The 23,799-nt window shown below is 49.1% G+C and overlaps 2 protein-coding genes across 2 annotated transcripts in view; one reads left to right on the plus strand and one right to left on the minus strand.

Annotated features, from left to right (window-relative positions):
• Nucleotides 1–401: 401 nt before the first annotated feature.
• LOC138970860 (soluble guanylate cyclase 89Db-like) overlaps nucleotides 402–23,799 on the minus strand; it is a 41,260-nt gene continuing 17,862 nt past the window's right edge. Inside the window, exons 10-12 of the mRNA XM_070343421.1 lie at nucleotides 2,088–2,209; nucleotides 1,065–1,192; nucleotides 402–539 (exon numbers count right to left, since the gene is read on the minus strand). Coding sequence (XP_070199522.1) covers nucleotides 487–539; nucleotides 1,065–1,192; nucleotides 2,088–2,209 — 303 coding nt within the window. The 3' untranslated portion in view covers nucleotides 402–486. The remainder of the gene's footprint in view (nucleotides 540–1,064; nucleotides 1,193–2,087; nucleotides 2,210–23,799) is intronic.
• Nucleotides 7,747–23,738, plus strand: LOC138970861 (microfibril-associated glycoprotein 4-like). The gene is made up of 5 exons (XM_070343422.1): nucleotides 7,747–7,860; nucleotides 9,500–9,716; nucleotides 10,642–10,757; nucleotides 21,750–22,066; nucleotides 22,433–23,738. The coding sequence occupies exons 2-5, from the start codon at nucleotides 9,505–9,507 to the stop codon at nucleotides 22,823–22,825; spliced, it is 1,038 nt and encodes a 345-aa protein (XP_070199523.1). The 5' UTR covers nucleotides 7,747–7,860; nucleotides 9,500–9,504; the 3' UTR covers nucleotides 22,826–23,738.

The following is a 23,799-nucleotide window of genomic DNA, read 5'->3' on the forward strand; positions in this document are numbered from 1 at the left end:
ATACCACATTGTAAGCAAGACGGTCACAAAGCGCTCGCATTTCCAAGTCACTTGGTCAAAAAACCGCAAACTCTGCGTGCGAGTGTGTGTGTGTGTCTGTGTGTCTATGCGTGTCTCCTTGTTTCTAGTATGTACGTCTGTCTGTGTGTGCGTGGTGCGTGCGTGCGTGCGTGCGTTTGTGTCCGTCTGTCTGTCTGTGTCTGCAGTTGCGCAGACTACCGTAACAAAGCACTTCACATAGAATTTATAAGTGAACTTGTTAAACACTCATTTTTGCAGATTCTTGGTTTGTGATGTCATTATTCAAAAATCTCAAACTGAAGATTGCAGCTCTTGGGGCGATTAGAGACAGTTTATTGACTGGTAAAGTCCCTTTGATGTAGTCCAAGTAGTGTACATGTACAAGAGGATGACGTCCTCACACAGGCGCCGCGTGATCGTCTTCCAAGTGATCGTCTTTCACCTGTCTCAGCACCACACGCAGCGCTACTTGAGCCCCGTGGATCCTGTCCTGCTGTCTGTCGCGCTGACCGCAGCGTCTGCAACACACCCAGCATACTTCGGTCGTTTCATCGATAATGACTACGATGACTGTGGTGACTGTGGGTGTGAAAGTAACTGGGGTGTGACAGTGAATGGGGTGTCTGTATGTGTGACAGTAACTGTGAGTGTGATAGTGATGTGAGTGTGGCAGTGACTAGGGTGTGACAGTGACTGTGCCATTGTGGCAGCGAATGTGGTGCACAGTGTATGTGTGACAGTAACTGTGAGTGTGAGAGTGACTGTGGGTGTGCCAGGGACTAGGCCGGGTGTGACAGTGACTGTGCCATTGTGGCAGCGAATGTGGTGTCTGTATGTGTGACAGTAACTGTGAGTGTGAGAGTGACTGTGGGTGTGCCAGTGACTGGGGTGCAGCACTGAAGTAGTGACTTGAGGGTATGTGACGGTGGTGTTGATGTGACATTGACGATGAGTGTGACAGTGACTGTGTGCGTAAAAGTCACTGTGAATGACCGTGACTGAGCGTGTGACTGTGGGTGTGTCGGACAGGGAGAAATAGATACCTGTAAATACGTCATCGCAATCTGTGGCGTCTCTGGCCAGGTCCGTGTCGTCGCTGGTGGTGTTGCCGGTGAGGAAGACGCTGCTGGAGGTCGACACGTGCAGCGCGTGCAGGTCACCGTCCACAGACCTGCAGCACCAAACACTTTGTCTCATACACTGGTGGTTTTTTTTTTTTATCAGCAATGAATTGGGAACAGTTGTTTCCATGGTCAAAATCATCAAGCACTTGAGAACTACACTAATCGTCATAAAAAACCTAAACACATACATTTAGCTGTAGAACTGTGTGATGCGGCCAGTTATAGTAAAACCAAGTATATTGCACGAAAGGTAATTTATTCCCCTACCGTTTGAAACAAAGAGTTTCATTTTTCATCAATTAGTGCTTATGCAGTGTACCGGAGACCTAGGACACCCCCCAAAATCAAATTCACAAAAGCAAATTTGCAGACACTAAAATACACAAAAAATCAAAATAAGCAAGAGTGACCCTGTTTTTGATCTCACATTGAAGAACAACTCATTTTATACCCACACAAATTGATTTGGTTCAGCTGTTGTGCCTAGCAGTGTTTTTTTGCCATTTTGAAGAAAACGTGTCAGAGTGTGTAAAGAGTGTGTAAAATATCATGGCGTTTAGATGAGCTTTTTTGGACGAACTGGAACTTTTCAGAAAAGTTTAATTAAACTGTAATAACTCTTTTCGGTATAGTTGCAAACATTCAGCATTTTGCACACTTCAACACAAATGAATATTACAATTGGGGATCAATTTTGGTACAAAAGCAACAACGCGCTTGGGTTGTGTGGAAATGTGAACGCGAAACAACAATTACGAAAAACAGTTCTTCCAACATCAAAACCCAGTCCAGCGCAGCAGACTGAACTGGCACGCTTTTTATCGCTGTGAGTGACGCGCCAGTTCAGTCTGCTGCGCTGGACACACACACACACACACACACAAACACACACACACACACACACACGTACACACACACACACACACACACACACACACTGACCCCACGGCGGGCCTAGAGGCGAGGTGTTGGTCCCTCTCCCTGTGGAAGAGCAGGAGGTTGTTGTGAGTGGACCTTGCCCCCCTCCGTCCTGCCAGCCAGTACGTCTTCAGCATGCCCTTGCCCTGCACACACACACACACACACACACAAACACACAAACACACACACACACAAACACACACACACACACACACACAAACACACAGTTATATTCAGTTACCACGGAAACGTTAAAATCTCACACTCTGTTTTCACTAGTACTGTTAAACTCTCAGTTGCGACCTTATTTGAAACTGTCTAGAAAAAAACGGTCGTAAAATTCAGGGGTCTTCATTATTGTCAGAAAAGACCAAATACTCAAACTCTGTTAACATAAACTTGGCCAAAACATTATTGCAACAATGTTCGCACGTTCAGAAAAGCGTTAAACCACAATCCATTTTAATTGAACTTTATATGCTGGAAAAGATAATTATGTCTTCTGTTCATATCATTTGTTCGATCGGTGGTACTTTGTATAGGCATCCCGTGGCAGCCTGTCAAACAAGGTCACCCCTAAAATCGACCTGACAAAAACCAATGCCCCGTATTTTAAAATCTGCAAAAAATCAGAATGTACACTTACCAAACACTTCTGACTACCATTGGAAAGACCATTCAATTTCCTGTTCAGAGCATTTTGTTTCATGCACCTTACGTCTTTAGTATTTGTGTAGCCTTTTGTCAAAGGCGGTAGGTGTCAACCGTTTCAGAGGCACAAAAAAAGGCACGTTTTGCGGCCATTTTTGAGGGGTCTTCCACTGAGAGAGCCATATCTGCTCAGGTTCTCCATAATTTGCTTTGAAAATTTCAGAAGTTATGACCAATAGGCTGACCAAATTGTGTGTGGATTTTTGTGAACGTGTATAACAAGCGTGTCGTATTACGTAACTTTTCCGAAAGATCTAAACAAATATTCTTATTAATTCAGGGTTTAAGGACAAAAAATTGCGACTTTGCATGCTAAGCAAAAAATGGTTGAGGCAATTGGTGCCAAAGTTTCAGGCAGATCTGAGTGCTGGTTTACATTTGCTGAAGATGGGAACGCACAAGAAAAATTATCGATGATCGTCTTTTTAACTACATACAGTCGCCGTAGAGATTTCCAGTCCTTGGCCTGTGCTGAGGTTATTTTTAGCCAGAGCGCTGTGCTTATTTGATAGTAAAAAGAGTCTGCCGCGGGCGCGCGGTAGAGTGTGTGAGTTTGTGTGTGTGAGTGTGAGTGTGTGTGCGTGTGTGTGTGTGTGTGTGTGTACGTACATGTGTGTGCGTGTGTGTGCGTGTGTGTGTGTGTGTGTGTGTGTGTGTGTGTCTGTGTCTGTGTGTCTGTCTGTTTGTGCCGATTGTGTGTGTGTGTGTGTGTGTTAGAGACTTAGTGAGAGAGAGAGAGAGAGAGAGAGAGAGAGAGAGAGAGAAAGAGAAAGAGAGAGAGAGAGAGAGAGAGAGAGAGAGGGGTGGGAGAGAGAGAGAGAAAGACTTGAGAGACTGAGAGAGAGAGAGAGAGAGAGAGAGAGAGAGAGAGAGAGAGAGAGTGAGTGTGTGTGTGTGTGTGTGTGTGTCCCTCTCTCTATCCCTCTGTTTGTATCTTTATCTCGTGCGCATGCTCCTCACCTCTTTTTCACTCTCATTGTAGCTTACTCACTTCCTCTTCCTCTATTTCATCTCTCTCTCTCTCTCTCTCTCTCTCTCTCTCTCTCTCTCTCTCTCTCTCTCTCTCTCTCTCTCTCTCTCTCTTTCACTCGTTCTCTCTAACACACAATCAAAAAATGACGCATAAACACACACACACACACACACACACACACACACACACACCGGCACACACAGTGACTACCGCGCCGCCCGCCGCACACTCTTCCCACCATCAAATCACCAAAGCGTGTATCGCACGGAACACAGTGCTCCGGCTAAAAATAACCACAGGCAAGCACAGGCCTAGAACTGTTAGAGGGCTGTCACACATGCGACTGAGTCGCGCGATTTACCCTGTCACACAGCCGACTCAGTCGTAGAAAACAGCTACGACAAGTCTGCGACTCAGTCTCATGCGATTCCCTCGTAGCTTTGAGGTTTTGAACATGTTCTATTCCTGCGATCCAGTCGTCGGTCAATCGCAGAGCCAATCAGAACGCGTTGCTGCGGCCTTGACGCCGTGACGTAAAATAATCGGCGGACAGTGGCGTACAGCGTCTCTTCGTCGATTCAAAACTTTTTGGAAGAACAGTTTTTTTACTCAGATATAAAGGAGACGTTTTAGGCGTGTACAGCGGTCGGAAAACATTAATTGCAGCTGTCTGGGAACTTTATTTCTTGCAAAGGCGTAATGCTGAAAGGAATTTTTCAGAAAGGTAGAGCGACGTTCGAACATTTAGCGTCTGCTCTCGCAAAGCGCGCTTGCCGTGTTCACTGTGACACGCCACTTCCGCCCCGCTCGCGTGGAGTTATCGTTCGCCAGTCGTTCGTCTATCGTTCATCGTGTGACTGGTCAATGGCCTACGATGTGATGTGCGATCGGCCAAAGACTGAATCGCAAGACTGAATTGCAACGACTGAGTCGCCTGTATGACCGAGGCTTTAGTCTCTCCAGCGCAGCGGCCGTATATCAATCAATCAATCAATCAATGAGGCTTATATCGCGCATATTCCGTGGGTACAGGTCTAGGCGCTCTGCAGTGATGCCGTGTGAGATGAAATTTTATACGGCCAGTAGATTGCAGCCATGTCGGCGCATATTTACCTTTCACGGCCTTATTCCAAGTCACACGGGTATGGTAGACAATTATTAACTGTGCCTAAGCAATTTTGCCAGGAAAGACCCTTTTGTCAATCGTGGGATCTTTAGCGTGCACACCCAATGTAGTATACACGGGGGGTGGTTCGGACACCGAAGAGAGTCTGCACACAAAGTTGACTCTGTGAAATAAATTTCCGCCGAACCTGGGATCGAACTCGCGCTGACAGCGGCCAACTGAATACAAATCCAGCGCGCTACCAACTGAGCTATATCCCCATTGAGCTATATCCCCATATACGGTACCATTGACGGTGATTGATAATTTTTCTTGCGTGTTCCCATCTCCAGCAAATGTAAACCAGCACTCAGATCTGCCTGAAACTTTGGCACCAATTGCCCCAACCATTTTTTGCTTAGCATGTAAGTCACAATGTTTTGTCCTTAAACCCTGAATTAATAAGAATATTTGTTTAGATCTTTCGGAAAAGTTACGTAATACGACACGCTTGTTATATACGTTCACAAAAATCATTACAGATTTTGGTCAGCCTATTGGTTATAACTTCTGAAATTTTTTAATCAATTCATTGAGAACTTAAAGCAGATATGGCTCTTTCAGTGGAAGACCCCTCAAAAATGGCCGCAAAACGTGCCTTTTTTGGCCTCTGAAACGGTTGACACCTACCGCCTTTGACAAAAGGCTACATAAAGACTAAAGACGTAAGGTGTATGAAACAAAATGTTCTGAACAGGAAATTGAATGGTCTTTCCAATGGTAGTCAGAAGTGTTTGGTAAGTGTGCATTCTGATTTTTTGCAGATTTTAAAATACGGGGCATTGGTTTTTGTCAGGTCGATTTTAGGGGTGACCTTGTTTGACAGGCTGCCACGGGATGCCTATACAAAGTACCACCGATCGAACAAATGATGTAAACAGTAGACATAATTACCTTTTCCAGCATATAAAGTTCAATTAAAATGGATTGTGGTTTAACGCTTTTCTGAGCGTGCGAAAATTGTTGCAATAATTTTTTGGCCAAGTTTAGTACAGTAGCATGAACTGTGTTTTTTGACATCCCAAATCTGAAGATAGAATACAGGTCTTAAACGAGAGGGAGTCTTAAAATAGACTGACACCGGCTTTGAAGAAGAAGCCATGGTCTTAAAGTTGAGGGGGTCTTAAAATGAGTGTTATAAACATAGATTTTCCTTTATTACGATGGAAACGTCTGAACTGACACTGCAGCGATCGCGTTAACCGTAGATGTCCGGTGTTTCCACCGGCACAAATCTCAAAATACCGCAAGTGAAATCGGCAACCAGCCATACTACCGGTTTATATTTCACTTTTATGTGTTTTGGACTGGGTGTGACCGGTTGGTGTCACAGAATTACCGTTTTTTCTGAGAACCATGATTCGTACTAGTACAGAAATACCGGGTTGAAAAATGGCTAGCGCGATCACTACCGTTCAGGCAACGCCAACATGATTGCGCTCTATCACCTTGGCAACACGACATACCTTGTTTTCACTGTTTCAATACGGTCATAATGATTAAATGTTTACTTCAAATATTTGAACTTCAAAAACTGAGAGTGAGCGGGAGGGGTGGGTGAAACCACATAACACTTGTGGTTATGACACGAACATGGCGCTTACAAATACTCACAACAAAATCCGGCATTTTTTATTACTGCTAAGAACAATTTTGGTGTTTTTTTAGAAATAAAATCTCTTAGACGAAGTCTAAAAACCATATTAACAAAGGGTCGCCTTTATGTTTGTCGCTAGTGCAGAAAGAGCCGAAGAAACAGAAGCTTCTTTTTAAAGCCATATTGATGATGGTAGTGGCGGTGGTTGCATGTAAGCCCATGTCAAGGCGGCCCAAGCAGGCAAGTGATTATGCCAGCCAGCAACACCAGAAAAAACCCAGCTCTTTTGACAAGTTGTTGTTTGGAACCTTGCATGTTGGCAATATGACGCCCTGTTTATATTCACGGAGCGCGAGCACTGTAAATAGTGTGACTGTGATCAGTGATTCCAAGGCTGCTGCTGTGTCAGACACGTAGGAAGACACTCACAGGAGGTCCGGTCAGCTTTTGTTGATCTTGAAAATTAGGCGTGTGTGTGTGTGTGTGTGTGTGTGCGTGTGTGTGTGTGTGTGTGTGTGTGTGTGTGCGTGTGTGTGTGTGTGCGTGCGTGCGTGCGTTCATGCGCGCGCTTGTGTTGGTGTGTGTGTGTGTGTGTGTGCGTGTGTGTGCGTGCGTGCGTGCGTGTGTTAGTGTGTTAGTGTGTGTGTGTGTGTGTGTGTGTGTGTGTGTGTGTGTGTGTGTGTGTATGTGCGAAGAGAACTACTGAGATTTAATCAAAGATTATGATAATACAGATTTTGATATATGTAGCATCAAATGTCTTTCTCTCCGTTATTTTACAAATATACACATTTTAGGCAAACTTCTTATATCTTTCAGAGGCTGCAATCAATTACGATGTGCAAGAACCAACCATGTTCTGCCACTGAACGCTCTTCGTCACCTACTTGTTCAGTCATGCCCCTGGTTAAAACTTTCAGTCACTGAATGTAAAAAAAATAAAAAATTTAAAGCATTGAAAAATAAAGGACCTTTGAACGTGATTCCTCCATGTCCTCAGACGTGAGCTTACACCTCAAAAAGGAGGCATGGCCGAAGGATATTCTTGCCATACTGTGCAAAAAGGTGGCCGCACCCCCCCCCCCCCCCAGTTCCTACGCCAGCGGGGCTCAGTCACACCATGTGGCGACCAGCTGAAGAACCCCCGTGTCCTGCGCTCCCCACCCCCCAGTAACAATCACAGTACACAGGCTGGGCATGGGGAAAGGGGCGAGGGGTGGCGGTGGTGGTGGAAACTTGTACACTTTTCTACCACTTTCGCTGCCGGGCTTGCCGTTTCATTACCGGGGGGAAAACAGTTCCAGAAGGAGGCGGAACATTCTGTGCTATTGTTTTTCTACTTCACAAGGCAAGTCTTTTTTATGTCTCTGTCTCCTGTTTTCCTCTGTTTGGGCTGTTAAATCCAAATAAACACCACTGTTGCGCTGATTATTCGTGTGAAAGTTTAGAGTCAACTGTAGTGCTTAGAAAAGGCCAGATAAACACACGCGCTGTTCTACACACAGCGCGATCTTACACACACAAAACGAATGAGATGATTTATTTTCCGACTGGTGTGGATGATAAGTGGACAGGGGAAAGCAACAGTCCGGCACAACAATTTCGAAAGCCTCCTAGCAATTTCTTTCTAACATCATCCCCAAGAAGAAGAAGAAGAAGAAGAAGAAGAAGAAGAAGAAGAACAACAACAACAACAACAACAACAACAACAACAACAACAACAACAGTTATAACAGAACGTTTCGTTTACAACGTGCTTGTTTCAATATTCAGGCGAAAAGTCTGTCAGTCTCACTCTCAGTGTCTGTCTGTCTATCTGTCATTCGATCGTCCGGTCAAACAAGTATCCAGTCAGTCAGTGACTATATTACTCAAGCTCACTCACTCACTCACTCACTCAATTGCAGCGACGGGCGCAGTGGCCTAGCGAATAAGACATCGGCCTCCTAATCGGAAGGTCGTGAGTTTAAATCCCGGCCGCGGCCGCGGCCGCCTGGTGGGTTAAGGGTGGAGATTTTTCCGATCTCCCGGGTCAACTAATGTGCAGACCTGCTAGTGCCTTTTCCCCCTTCGTGTGTACACGCAAGCACAAGACCAAGTGCGCACGGAAAAGATCCTGTAATCCATGTCAGAGTTCGGTGGGTTATAGAAACACGAAAATACCCAGCATGCTTCCCCCGAAAGCGGCGTATGGCTGCCTAAATGGCGGGGTAAACTCAAAAGGGTCATACACGTAAAAGCCGAGGGAGTTTCAGCCCATGAACGAAACAAACCCTCAATCGCAGCAATGAGGGAAGAGACAAAGGTGATTCATCATAATACACACTGCCTTAGTGCTAACAAACTTGCAGGGCTTTGTTGTTATAGAGGAGATACGTACGAGGCGGGCAGGTTTCAGCATGTAAGCTTACACTTCGGACATTTTTCTCTCGGAAACTTTTTTCTCTCACAAAAACGAGGCTTTACCCCCGTGACCTCTGTTTTTGTTGTGTTCATATTGATTGGTGTTTTCTTATCTGTTTCGGCGTGTATCAAGTTTCTGATTGAGAAATATCGACATGGAGTAACGCCGCTAAACCAATAGGAAGGTTTTCGCCAGTTATCTCTCTTTGAGGTTTTGGGTGCTTACAGAGTACCGTGCCCCTTGCGGGGGCATCAAACATCGAGGTCACAAGCAGGGTCAAGGGGAAGGTCGGCTGGGCGGACAGGAGACTATTCGCTCAAGCCACAAGGCGACGTGCTTCAGTAGGGGTGCAAACAGTCGTGACGTAGAGCGCAGATTTGAGTTGTTGTCGCATCATCTTCAGCTAAAGAAGTTGAAGAACAGTTTTATATTTGATTTATACCGGGAAGGACAACTTTTTGCACAGGTGATAGATGAAAAATTATATTCATAGTGTTTTCGATTAGGGAGTCAGTTTGCTGGCCAAAACAAGACGGTTATAACCTCACATTGTTGCCTCAGTAAACCCCCGCGTGTGTTGCAGGCAAGATGCAGTGTGTGTGGGTGCTGGTGGGCGTGACGGTGTGTGGGTGGTGGGTGCAGCGGGCGGTGGGCGAGGAGAGCCTGTGTCAGAGCATGGCGTACCGCGGGCTGCCCGTGGCAGTGCAGAACGAGCACCAGTGTATGATCCTCGAGAGGCTGCAGCAAGACGCTGAGGCTCACAAAATGCAGGCTGACACACACTTCGCACAGCTCCTCAGGTAACCATAATCTACAGGTAAAATCCTCACTGTCACAGGTAAAAAGGCTGCGCTCAGGCACACAGGCTACAGGCAGACACGCACCGCTTGGCACAGCTCCTCGGGTAACCATGAATCGCAGGTAACCATCCTTATAGCTAACATTACTCACAGGTAAACAGGCAGACACGGTCTTGGCGCTGGTCTTCGGGCAACCCTTCTTACAGTTAACCATTCTTACCTGTAAACATTCTTAAAGGTAAGCATTCTTACAGGTGACATTTAAAGAAGGGCAGGAATGTCTTTTGGTGTGGGCAGTCGGCGAAGCGCCACAACTTACTTCACTGAGAACTTTGCCAACAGTATCGCAGTTGCCCAACTTTATTTCACTGTGGAGGTAACTGTAAATTATAGCAACATCCCTGTTCACGTAATTACCCCCACTATTCTGAAAAATCTTCTCACAGGTAACCATTCTCACAACTACTCGTTCAACACTTCAGGCGGGCCACTCAGACAAAAACCTTCCAACAGCTGATCGGGAATACTTGCCACAACTACTCTTGTAACTGTTCTCATAAGTAGGTCTTCAAGAGCACACATTTCAACCCAGATGTCATGTCTGTGGGTGAACTGCTTGTCCTGACATCATTTAAATTGGCTATGAGGCTCGTGGAGAGTGTTGATGAAATGTTAAGTTGTTGAAATCTATTTGGCCTTAGTGTTCTCGTAACTTTGCTTCGACTAACGGATTTGCTTTAACTAACCGGTTTAGCAGCTTTGCTGAACTGTTCTTTGAAACGTCAAAGATCGTACTAACACTGCGTCTGACTGTTGAGTATCAAAGTCTGTGTGTGTGTGTGTGTGTGTGTGTGTGTGTGTGTGTGTGTGTGTGTGTGTGTGTGTGTGTGTGTGTGTGTGTGTGTGTGTGTGTGTGTCCTAACAGTCGTATCAACAAGGTGGAACACAGTCTGGTACGCAAGCTGAGCAGGAGGAGCCACCGCTCTAACGTCAATTCGGGCACCGGTTTCCCCTCTCTCAAGGGCGTGCCTGTCGCCAGAGGTGAGTGCCCGAACATGCTGCTTTCCCCGACCTGTGTGTCCTACCTCTACGCCTCATCCCGGCGCAGACAAAAATGCGGGCCATGTGCAAATATTTACGCAGAATAAAACCTTCCCCTTGTTTACCTTTACGTCCAGGGAGCGCCAGTTACATGTTTAGTACTGTATCCGTTGTTCCGACCCCCTTCCTTTCAACTCATGGCCTGCGCAAATCGATGTGTTTCTCATTCAGAAGGACCTCACGGATGAACTTACCAGATTGAGGAGCTAGACGTGACAGGCTGTGAAACTAAGTAGGCTGACGGACTAGACAAGCTATGATTGAAACAAGGCAAGCTGACGGACTAGACAGACTGTCAAACTAGGCAAGCTGACGGATTAGACAGGCTGTCAAACTAGGCAAGCTGACGGACAAGACAGACTGTCAAACTAGGCAAGCTGACGGACTAGACAGACTGTCAAACTAGGCAAGCTGACGGACTAGACAGGCTGTGAAACTAGGCAAGCTGACGGACTAGACAGACTGTCAAACTAGGCACGCTGACGGACGAGACAGACTGTCAAACTAGGCAGGCTGACGGACTAGCCAGCTGTCAAACTAGGCAAGCTGACGGACTAGACAGGCTGTCAAACTAGGCAAGCTGACGGACTAGACAGGCTGTCAAACTAGGCAAGCTGACGGACTAGACAGGCTGTCAAACTACACAAGCTGGCGAACTAGACAGGCTGTGAAACTAGGCAAGCTGACGGACTAGACAGACTGTCAAACTAGGCAAGCTGACGGACTAGACAGGCTGTCAAACTAGGCAAGCTGACGGACTAGACAGGCTGTGTAAGTAGGCAAGCTGGCGGACTAGACAGGCTGTGAAACTAGGCACGCTGACGGACTAGACAGGCTGTGAAACTCGGCAACCCGACGGACTAGACAGGCTGTGAAACTAGGCAAGCTGACAGACTAGACAAGCTGTGAAACTAGGTAAGCTGGCGGACTAGACAGGCTGTAAAACTAGGCAAACTGACGGACCAGACTGGCTGTCAAACTAGGCAAGCTGACAGACTGGACAGGGTGTGAAACTAGGCAAGCTGGCGGACTAGACAGACTGTCAAACTAGGCAAGCTGGCGGACTAGACAGGCTGTGAACCTAGGCAAGCTGACGGACTAGACAGACTCGTGTCAAACTAGGCAAGCTAGCAAACTAGACAGGCTGTGAAACTAGGCAACCTGACGGACTAGACAGGCTGTCAAAACTAGGCGAGCTGGCGGACTAGACAGACTGTCAAACTAGGCAAGATGAGGGACTAGACAGGCTGTGAAACTAGGCAAGCTGACGGACAAGACAGGCTGTCAAACTAGGCAAACTGGCGGACTAGACAGGCTGTCAAACTAGGCAAGTTGGCGGACTAGACAGGATGTAAAACTAGCCAAGCTGGCGGACTAGACAGACTGTCAAACTAGGCAAGCTGGCGGACTAGACAGACTGTCAAACTAGGCAAGCTGACGGACTAGACAGACTGTCAAACTAGGCAAGCTGACGGACTAGACAGGCTGTCAACCTAGGCAAGCTGACGGACTAGACAGGCTGTGTAAGTAGGCAAGCTAGCAAACTAGACAGGCTGTGAAACTAGGCACGCTGACGGACTAGACAGGCTGTGAAACTCGGCAACCCGACGGACTAGACAGGCTGTGAAACTAGGCAAGCTGGCGGTCTAGACAAGCTGTCAAACTAGGCGAGCTGACGGACTAGACAGGCTGTAAAACTAGGCAAACTGACGGACCAGACTGGCTGTCAAACTAGGCAAGCTGACAGACTGGACAGGGTGTGAAACTAGGCAAGCTGGCGGACTAGACAGGCTGTCAAACTAGGCAAGCTGGCGGACTAGACAGGCTGTGAACCTAGGCAAGCTGACGGACTAGACAGACTCGTGTCAAACTAGGCAAGCTAGCAAACTAGACAGGCTGTGAAACTAGGCAACCTGACGGACTAGACAGGCTGTCAAAACTAGGCGAGCTGGCGGACTAGACAGACTGTCAAACTAGGCAAGATGAGGGACTAGACAGGCTGTGAAACTAGGCAAGCTGACGAACAAGACAGGCTGTCAAACTAGGCAAACTGGCGGACTAGACAGGCTGTCAAACTAGGCAAGTTGGCGGACTAGACAGGATGTAAAACTAGCCAAGCTGGCGGACTAGACAGACTGTCAAACTAGGCAAGCTGGCGGACTAGACAGACTGTCAAACTAGGCAAGCTGACGGACTGGACAGACTGTCAAACTAGGCAAGCTGACGGACTAGACAGGCTGTCAAACTAGGCAAGCTGACGGACTAGACAGACTGTCAAACTAGGCCAGCTGACGGACTAGACAGACTGTCAAACTAGACAAGCTGACGGACTAGACAGGCTGGTAAACTAGGCAAGCTGACGGACTATACAGGCTGTCAAACTAGGCAAGCTGACGGACTAGACAGGATGTGAAACTAGGCAAGCTGACGGACTAGACAGGCTGTGAAACTAGGCAAGCTGGCGGACTAGACAGGCTGTAAAACTAGGCAGCCTGACGGACTAGACAGGCTGTTAAACTAGGCAAGCTGGCGGACAAGACAGGCTGTGAAACTAGGCAAGCTAGCGAACTAGACAGGCTGTGAAACTAGACAACCTGACGGACTAGACAGGCTGTCAAACTAGGCGAGCTGGCGGACTAGACAGACTGTCAAACTAGGCAAGATGACGGACTATACAGGCTGTGAAACTAGGCAAGCTGACGGACAAGACAGGCTGTCAAACTAGGCAATCTGGCGGACTAGACTGGCTGTCAAACTAGGCAAGCTGGCGGACTAGACAGACTGTAAAACTAGGCAAGCTGGCGGTCTAGACAAGCTGTCAAACTAGGCAAGCTGACGGACTAGACAGGCTGTCAAACTAGGCAAGCTGACGGACTAGACAGGCTGTGTAACTAGGCAAGCTGGCGGACTAGACAGGCTGTGAAACTAGGCACGCTGACGGACTAGACAGGCTGTGAAACTCGGCAACCCGACGGACTAGACAGGCTGTGAAACTAGGCAAGCTGACAGACTAGACAAGCTGTGAAACTAGGTAAGCTGGCGGACTAGACAGGCTGTAAAACTAGGCAAACTGACGGATTAGACAGGCTGTCAAACTAGGCAAGCTGACAGACTGGACAGGGTGTGAAACTAGGCAAGCTGGCGGACTAGACAGGCTGTCAAACTAGGCAAGCTGACGGACTAGACAGGCTGTAAAACTAGCCAAGCTGACGGACTAGACAGACTGTCAAACTAGGCAAGCTAGCAAACTAGACAGGCTGTGAAACTAGGCAACCTGACGGACTAGACAGGCTGTCAAAACTAGGCGAGCTGGCGGACTAGACAGACTGTCAAACTAGGCAAGATGAGGGACTAGACAGTCTGTGAAACTAGGCAAGCTGACGGACAAGACAGGCTGTCAAACTAGGCAAACTGGCGGACTAGACAGGCTGTCAAACTAGGCAAGTTGGCGGACTAGACAGGCTGTAAAACTAGCCAAGCTGGCGGTCTAGACAAGCTGTCAAACTAGGCGAGCTGACGGACTAGACAGGCTGTCAAACTAGGCAAGCTGACGGACTAGACAGGTTGTGTAACTAGGCAAGCTGGCGGACTAGACAGGCTGTGAAACTTGGCACGCTGACGGACTAGACAGGCTGTGAAACTCGGCAACCCGACGGACTAGACAGGTTGTGAAACTAGGCAAGCTGACGGACTAGACAGACTGTCAAACTAGGCACGCTGACGGACGAGACAGACTGTCAAACTAGGCAGGCTGACGGACTAGACAGGCTGTGAAACTAGGAAAGATGACGGACTAGACAGGCTGTGAACCTAGGCAAGCTGGCGGACTAGACAGGCTGTCAAACTAGGCAAGCTGACGGACTAGACAGGCTGTCAAACTAGGCAAGCTGGCAGACTAGACAGACTGTCAAACTAGGCAAGCTGACGGACTAGACAGACTGCCAAACTAGGCAAGCTGACGGACTAGACAGGCTGTGAAACTCGGCAACCCGACGGACTAGACAGGCTGTAAAACTAGGCAAGCTGACGGACTAGACAGGCTGTCAAACTAGGCAAGCTGACGGAGTAGACAGGGTGTGAAACTAGGCAAGCCGACGGACTAGACAGGCTGTAAAACTAGGCAAGCTGACGGACTAGACAGGCTGTCAAACTAGGCAAGCTGACGGAGTAGACAGGGTGTGAAACTAGGCAAGCTGGCGGACTAGACAGACTGTCAAACTAGGCAAGCTGGCGGACTAGACAGGCTGTGAACCTAGGCAAGCTGACGGACTAGACAGACTCGTGTCAAACTAGGCAAGCTAGCAAACTAGACAGGCTGTGAAACTAGGCAACCTGACGGACTAGACAGGCTGTCAAAACTAGGCGAGCTGGCGGACTAGACAGACTGTCAAACTAGGCAAGATGAGGGACTAGACAGGCTGTGAAACTAGGCAAGCTGACGGACAAGACAGGCTGTCAAACTAGGCAAACTGGCGGACTAGACAGGCTGTCAAACTAGGCAAGTTGGCGGACTAGACAGGCTGTAAAACTAGCCAAGCTGGCGGACTAGACAGACTGTCAAACTAGGCAAGCTGGCGGACTAGACAGACTGTCAAACTAGGCAAGCTGACGGACTGGACAGGCTGTCAAACTAGGCAAGCTGACGGACTAGACAGGCTGTCAAACTAGGCAAGCTGACGGACTAGACAGGCTGTCAAACTAGGCAAGCTGACGGATTAGACAGGCTGTCAAACTAGGCAAGCTGACGGACAAGACAGACTGTCAAACTAGGCAAGCTGACGGACTAGACAGACTGTCAAACTAGGCAAGCTGACGGACTAGACAGGCTGTGAAACTAGGCAAGCTGACGGACTAGACAGACTGTCAAACTAGGCACGCTGACGGACGAGACAGACTGTCAAACTAGGCAGGCTGACGGACTAGCCAGCTGTCAAACTAGGCAAGCTGACGGACTAGACAGACTGTCAAACTAGGCAAGCTGGCGGACTAGACAGGCTGTAAAACTAGGCAAACTGACGGACCAGACTGGCTGTCAAACTAGGCAAGCTGGCAGACTAGACAGACTGACAAACTAGGCAAGCTGACGGACTAGACAGACTGTCAAACTAGGCAAGCTGACGGACTAGACAGGCTGTCAACCTAGGCAAGCTGACGGACTAGACAGGCTGTGTAAGTAGGCAAGCTGGCGGACTAGACAGGCTGTGAAACTAGGCACGCTGACGGACTAGACAGGCTGTGAAACTCGGCAACCCGACGGACTAGACAGGCTGTGAAACTAGGCAAGCTGACAGACTAGACAAGCTGTGAAACTAGGTAAGCTGGCGGACTAGACAGGCTGTAAAACTAGGCAAACTGACGGACCAGACTGGCTGTCAAACTAGGCAAGCTGACAGACTGGACAGGGTGTGAAACTAGGCAAGCTGGCGGACTAGACAGGCTGTCAAACTAGGCAAGCTGGCGGACTAGACAGGCTGTGAACCTAGGCAAGCTGACGGACTAGACAGACTCGTGTCAAACTAGGCAAGCTAGCAAACTAGACAGGCTGTGAAACTAGGCAACCTGACGGACTAGACAGGCTGTCAAAACTAGGCGAGCTGGCGGACTAGACAGACTGTCAAACTAGGCAAGATGACGGACTATACAGGCTGTGAAACTAGGCAAGCTGACAGACTAGACAAGCTGTGAAACTAGGTAAGCTGGCGGACTAGACAGGCTGTAAAACTAGGCAAGTTGGCGGACTAGACAGGATGTAAAACTAGCCAAGCTGGCGGACTAGACAGGCTGTCAAACTAGGCAAGCTGGCGGACTAGACAGGCTGTCAAACTAGGCAAGCTGACGGACTAGACAGACTGTCAAACTAGGCAAGCTGACGGACTAGACAGACTGTCAAACTAGGCAAGCTGACGGACTAGACAGGCTGTGTAAGTAGGCAAGCTGATGGACTAGACAGGCTGTGAAACTAGGCACGCTGACGGACTAGACAGGCTGTGAAACTCGGCAACCCGACGGACTAGACAGGATGTGAAACTAGGCAAGCTGACAGACTAGACAAGCTGTGAAACTAGGTAAGCTGGCGGACTAGACAGGCTGTAAAACTAGGCAAACTGACGGACCAGACTGGCTGTCAAACTAGGCAAGCTGACAGACTGGACAGGGTGTGAAACTAGGCAAGCTGGCGGACTAGACAGGCTGTCAAACTAGGCAAGCTGGCGGACTAGACAGGCTGTGAACCTAGGCAAGCTGACGGACTAGACAGACTCGTGTCAAACTAGGCAAGCTAGCAAACTAGACAGGCTGTGAAACTAGGCAACCTGACGGACTAGACAGGCTGTCAAAACTAGGCGAGCTGGCGGACTAGACAGACTGTCAAACTAGGCAAGATGAGGGACTAGACAGGCTGTGAAACTAGGCAAGCTGACGAACAAGACAGGCTGTCAAACTAGGCAAACTGGCGGACTAGACAGGCTGTCAAACTAGGCAAGTTGGCGGACTAGACAGGATGTAAAACTAGCCAAGCTGGCGGACTAGACAGACTGTCAAACTAGGCAAGCTGGCGGACTAGACTGGCTGTCAAACTAGGCAAGCTGACGGACTGGACAGACTGTCAAACTAGGCAAGCTGACGGACTAGACAGGCTGTCAAACTAGGCAAGCTGACGGACTAGACAGACTGTCAAACTAGGCCAGCTGACGGACTAGACAGACTGTCAAACTAGACAAGCTGACGGACTAGACAGGCTGGTAAACTAGGCAAGCTGACGGACTATACAGGCTGTCAAACTAGGCAAGCTGACGGACTAGACAGGCTGTGAAACTAGGAAAACTGACGGACTAGACAGGCTGTGAAACTAGGCAAGCTGACGGACTAGACAGGCTGTAAAACTAGGCAAGCTGACGGACTAGACAGCCTGTGAAACTTGGCAAGCTGGCGGACAAGACAGGCTGTGAAACTAGGCAAGCTAGCGAACTAGACAGGATGTGAAACTAGGCAACCTGACGGACTAGACAGGATGTAAAACTAGCCAAGCTGGCGGACTAGACAGACTGTCAAACTAGGCAAGATGAGGGACTAGACAGGCTGTGAAACTAGGCAAGCTGACGGACAAGACAGGCTGTCAAACTAGGCAATCTGGCGGACTAGACAGGCTGTCAAACTAGGCAAGCTGGCGGACTAGACAGGCTGTAAAACTAGCCAAGCTGGCGGTCTAGACAAGCTGTCAAACTAGGCAAGCTGGCGGACTAGACAGGCTGTCAAACTAGGCAAGCTGACGGACTAGACAGGCTGTGAAACTAGGCAAGCTGGCGGATTAGACAGGCTGTAAAACTAGGCACGCTGACGGACTAGACAGGCTGTGAAACTCGGCAACCCGACGGACTAGACAGGCTGTGAAACTAGGCAAGCTGACAGACTAGACAAGCTGTGAAACTAGGTAAGCTGGCGGACTAGACAGGCTGTAAAACTAGGCAAACTGACGGATTAGACAGGCTGTCAAACTAGGCAAGCTGACAGACTGGACAGGGTGTGAAACTAGGCAAGCTGGCGGACTAGACAGGCTGTCAAACTAGGCAAGCTGGCGGACTAGACAGGCTGTCAAACTAGGCAAGCTGACGGACTAGACAGGCTGTCAAACTAGGCAAGCTAGCAAACTAGACAGGCTGTGAAACTAGGCAACCTGACGGACTAGACAGGCTGTCAAAACTAGGCGAGCTGGCGGACTAGACAGACTGTCAAACTAGGCAAGATGAGGGACTAGACAGTCTGTGAAACTAGGCAAGCTGACGGACAAGACAGGCTGTCAAACTAGGCAAACTGGCGGACTAGACAGGCTGTCAAACTAGGCAAGTTGGCGGACTAGACAGGCTGTAAAACTAGCCAAGCTGGCGGTCTAGACAAGCTGTCAAACTAGGCGAGCTGACGGACTAGACAGGCTGTCAAACTAGGCAAGCTGACGGACTAGACAGGTTGTGTAACTAGGCAAGCTGGCGGACTAGACAGGCTGTGAAACTTGGCACGCTGACGGACTAGACAGGCTGTGAAACTCGGCAACCCGACGGACTAGACAGGTTGTGAAACTAGGCAAGCTGACGGACTAGACAGACTGTCAAACTAGGCATGCTGACGGACGAGACAGACTGTCAAACTAGGCAGGCTGACGGACTAGACAGCTGTCAAACTAGGCAAGCTGACGGACTAGACAGACTGTCAAACTAGGCAAGCTGGCGGACTAGACAGGCTGTCAAACTAGGCAAGCTGACGGACTAGACAGGCTGTCAAACTAGGCAAGCTGGCAGACTAGACAGACTGTCAAACTAGGCAAGCTGACGGACTAGACAGACTGCCAAACTAGGCAAGCTGACGGACTAGACGGGCTGTCAAACTAGGCAAGCTGACGGACTAGACAGGCTGTAAAACTAGGCAAGCTGACGGACTACACAGGCTGTTAAACTAGGCAAGCTGACGGACTGGACAGGGTGTGAAACTAGGCAAGCTGGCGGACTAGACAGGCTGTAAAACTAGGCAAGCTGACGGACTAGACAGGCTGTCAAACTAGGCAAGCTGACGGAGTAGACAGGGTGTGAAACTAGGCAAGCTGGCGGACTAGACAGACTGTCAAACTAGGCAAGCTGGCGGACTAGACAGGCTGTGAACCTAGGCAAGCTGACGGACTAGACAGACTCGTGTCAAACTAGGCAAGCTAGCAAACTAGACAGGCTGTGAAACTAGGCAACCTGACGGACTAGACAGGCTGTCAAAACTAGGCGAGCTGGCGGACTAGACAGACTGTCAAACTAGGCAAGATGAGGGACTAGACAGGCTGTGAAACTAGGCAAGCTGACGGACAAGACAGGCTGTCAAACTAGGCAAACTGGCGGACTAGACAGGCTGTCAAACTAGGCAAGTTGGCGGACTAGACAGGCTGTAAAACTAGCCAAGCTGGCGGACTAGACAGACTGTCAAACTAGGCAAGCTGGCGGACTAGACAGACTGTCAAACTAGGCAAGCTGACGGACTGGACAGACTGTCAAACTAGGCAAGCTGACGGACTAGACAGGCTGTCAAACTAGGCAAGCTGACGGACTAGACAGACTGTCAAACTAGGCAAGCTGACGGACTAGACAGGCTGTGAAACTAGGCAAGCTGGCGGACTAGACAGGCTGGTAAACTAGGCAAGCTGACGGACTATACAGGCTGTCAAACTAGGCAAGCTGACGGACTAGACAGGCTGTGAAACTAGGAAAACTGACGGACTAGACAGGCTGTGAAACTAGGCAAGCTGGCGGACTAGACAGGCTGTCAAACTAGGCAAGCTGACGGACTAGACAGCCTGTGAAACTTGGCAAGCTGGCGGACAAGACAGGCTGTGAAACTAGGCAAGCTAGCGAACTAGACAGGATGTGAAACTCGGCAACCCGACGGACTAGACAGGTTGTGAAACTAGGCAAGCTGACGGACTAGACAGACTGTCAAACTAGGCACGCTGACGGACGAGACAGACTGTCAAACTAGGCAGGCTGACGGACTAGACAGCTGTCAAACTATCCAAGCTGGCGGTCTAGACAAGCTGTCAAACTAGGCGAGCTGACGGACTAGACAGGCTGTCAAACTAGGCAAGCTGACGGACTAGACAGGTTGTGTAACTAGGCAAGCTGGCGGACTAGACAGGCTGTGAAACTTGGCACGCTGACGGACTAGACAGGCTGTGAAACTCGGCAACCAGACGGACTAGACAGGTTGTGAAACTATGCAAGCTGACGGACTAGACAGACTGTCAAACTAGGCACGCTGACGGATGAGACAGACTGTCAAACTAGGCAGGCTGACGGACTAGACAGCTGTCAAACTAGGCAAGCTGACGGACTAGACAGACTGTCAAACTAGGCAAGCTGGCGGACTAGACAGGCTGTCAAACTAGGCAAGCTGACGGACTAGACAGGCTGTCAAACTAGGCAAGCTGGCAGACTAGACAGACTGTCAAACTAGGCAAGCTGACGGACTAGACAGACTGCCAAACTAGGCAAGCTGACGGACTAGACGGGCTGTCAAACTAGGCAAGCTGACGGACTAGACAGGCTGTAAAACTAGGCAAGCTGACGGACTTGACAGGCTGTCAAACTAGGCAAGCTGACGGACTGGACAGGGTGTGAAACTAGGCAAGCTGGCGGACTAGACAGGCTGTGAAACTAGGCAAGCTGGCGGACTAGACAGGCTGTGAAACTAGGAAAGATGACGGACTAGACAGGCTGTGAACCTAGGCAAGATGACGGATTAGACAGGCAGTGAAACTAGGCGGCAAGATGACGGACTAGACAGGCTGTGAAACTAGGCAAGCTGGCGGACTAGACAGGCTGTGAAACTAGGCAAGCTGGCGGATTAGACAGGCTGTAAAACTAGGCAAGCTGGTGGTCTAGACAGGCTGTCAAACTAGGCAGGCTGACGGACTAGACAGGCTGTCAAACTAGGCAGGCTGACGGACTAGACAGACTGTCAAACTAGGCAAACTGACGGACTAGACAGGCTGTGTAACTAGGCAAGCTGACGGACTAGACAGGCTATGATATCGAGGAGATAAAAGAGAAGTTCTTGGACTCAGAGAATTTGACTGACTGCACGACTGACTCACTCAATTATCAAAATCCCGGTCCAACGATTAGCACACTAATAAGTTATCAGACTAAAGACCAAGTACGTACGTGCGTGCGCTTCTGTATGACTTGGATGTGGGTTTTTTTTGGGTGGTTTTTCTCGTAGGATTTGTTTACGTTCCTTCAACCTATTTGGCTAGTTGGGTCCGGTGTGTATGCATGCGTGTACGTAAGTGTGTGCGTGTGTGCGTGTGTGCGTGAGTGCCGCATCCGTGAGTATGCGTGCTTGTGAATGCGTGCTTGCATCATTACTACTTGCACACTGTTTGTTTGGCTGTGTGTGTGTCAGACTGCTACGAGCTGTGGATGAGCGGGGTGAGGGTGAGCGGGGTGTACGCGGTCAAGCTGTCCAGCGGTCTGGTGCAAAACGTGTACTGCGACATGGACACTGACGGCGGGGGCTGGACACTGATTCAGCGGCGTTTCGACGGCTCGCTCAACTTCACACGGGGCTGGAACGACTACGCATTCGGCTTTGGCAACGTCAACAGCGAGTTCTGGCTGGGCAACGAGAACCTGCACTCCCTAACACGCGACACCAACTACACGCTGCGCGTCGACTTGTGGGACTGGGATGGACAGCATGCGTACGCCAAGTATTCCTTTGTGAGTACTGTGTAGAACTAACCTACACGCACGCAGGCAAGCACGCACACAAACACACACACACGCACGCACGCACGCACGAAAGCACACACACACACACGCACAAAAGCACGCACGCACACGCACACATTGCAAATGCTAGCATCCACGAGCATACACCCACGTTAGCAGTTACAGGCTAGGGTTTGTCACCAAACAGGAAGTTGTGTTGGGGGGATGGAGTTGACACAGCCGTGTACCGGAGATGTCCAGTTCTACGGTGTCACCGGAGGTAGTGTTAAAGCGAGATTGCCCGCTCTCTCTTTCATCGTAAATGTGTGAGAAAAGTACGCGAGTCCTGACTGACGTGGGTGTGTCCTGTGTCAGATGCGAGTGGCGGGCGAGACCGACGACTACAGGCTGAGGCTGGGCGCCTACAATGGCACAGCGGGCGACAGCTTCAGCTACCACAGCGGCATGCGCTTCACCACCCCGGACCGCGACCACGACCTGTGGTGGGCCAGCTGCGGCAAGAAGGACCAGTCGGGCTGGTGGTTCAACGCCTGCAGCTACTGCTCGCTGAACGGCGTGTACCACGACCTGGGCAACGCCAGCACCCCGCGGCCCCCCTCCCCTGACGGCACGCACACCGGCATCCAGTGGTTCCACTGGAAGGCAGACCCCACCTACTCCTTGCAGCGTGTCACCATGATGCTCAAGCCCAAGGTCGCCGTCACGCTGCAGAGGCTGGGCCGCCTGCCCGACCCCGTGTATGGATAACTGCATCCTCACTGTCTCATCCTTACATTGATATCTGTCTGATCTCTACATGGATAACTGTCCGATCCCTACATAGATAACGGACCGTCTCTCGGGATACCTGTATGAACTTGTTGTGGATAAAGGTTCCTCTCTAGTGATAACTGTCTAAACATGTTATGAATTACTGAGCCTCTTTAAAAATGTCTGCATGATCATTTTATGAATAATTGATCCTTTCTCGGGATAACTATCTGGTTTTGTTAACTAGCTGATCCTTTCTATATAGAAATTACTGTGTGAACATATATACCCGATTTTGGCTAGCGATAACTGTCCGATCCTCTCCGGAGTTAACTGATAGACTACGTTATGGATAACTACATGTAGATCTCTCTCGAGAAATGCCTGATCCATGCATGGTTAACTGATCATGTTTACAGATAACTGTCTGATTCCGACTATGGATACCGGATCCTTTCTGGATAACTGTCCTACCCAGAGATAAATGTTTGATCTTGTTATGTATAACTGATCCTGTCTAGGTTTTAAAAGAAGACCTGCTTTTCTCTGAAGATAACCGTCTGATCTTCTCCAAGGATGACTGTTTGATAATGGATAACTGATCCTGTCTAAAATATTACTATCTGATCCGTGTAAGGACACGCTACCTGACTCTGTCTGGGGATAGCTGCCGAACCCTATATGAATAACTGACCATCTCAAAGGATCACTGTTTGGTTACGTTTTGGGTAACTGACTTCCCTGCCTTTTTTCATAAAGCTATTCTTTGTAATGCAGGTATGCACTCAGATCGAAGCGTCTCTACTTGCGAATGGAAGAAAATGATAAGTTCAAGGATTTGTGTTAACTGTGTTGCGTCCAACCGATTTGAACCCCATACTGTATATAAAGTGAAGTAACATCTGGACAATGTGCGTGTCTATGTGTGTGTAGTGTAATGCTATCAGTGCTTGGTCCTGAAAAGGTAAAGG

This window comes from Littorina saxatilis, linkage group LG7 (genome assembly GCF_037325665.1).
Source record: "Littorina saxatilis isolate snail1 linkage group LG7, US_GU_Lsax_2.0, whole genome shotgun sequence".
NCBI classification, from domain to species: Eukaryota; Metazoa; Mollusca; class Gastropoda; order Littorinimorpha; family Littorinidae; genus Littorina; species Littorina saxatilis.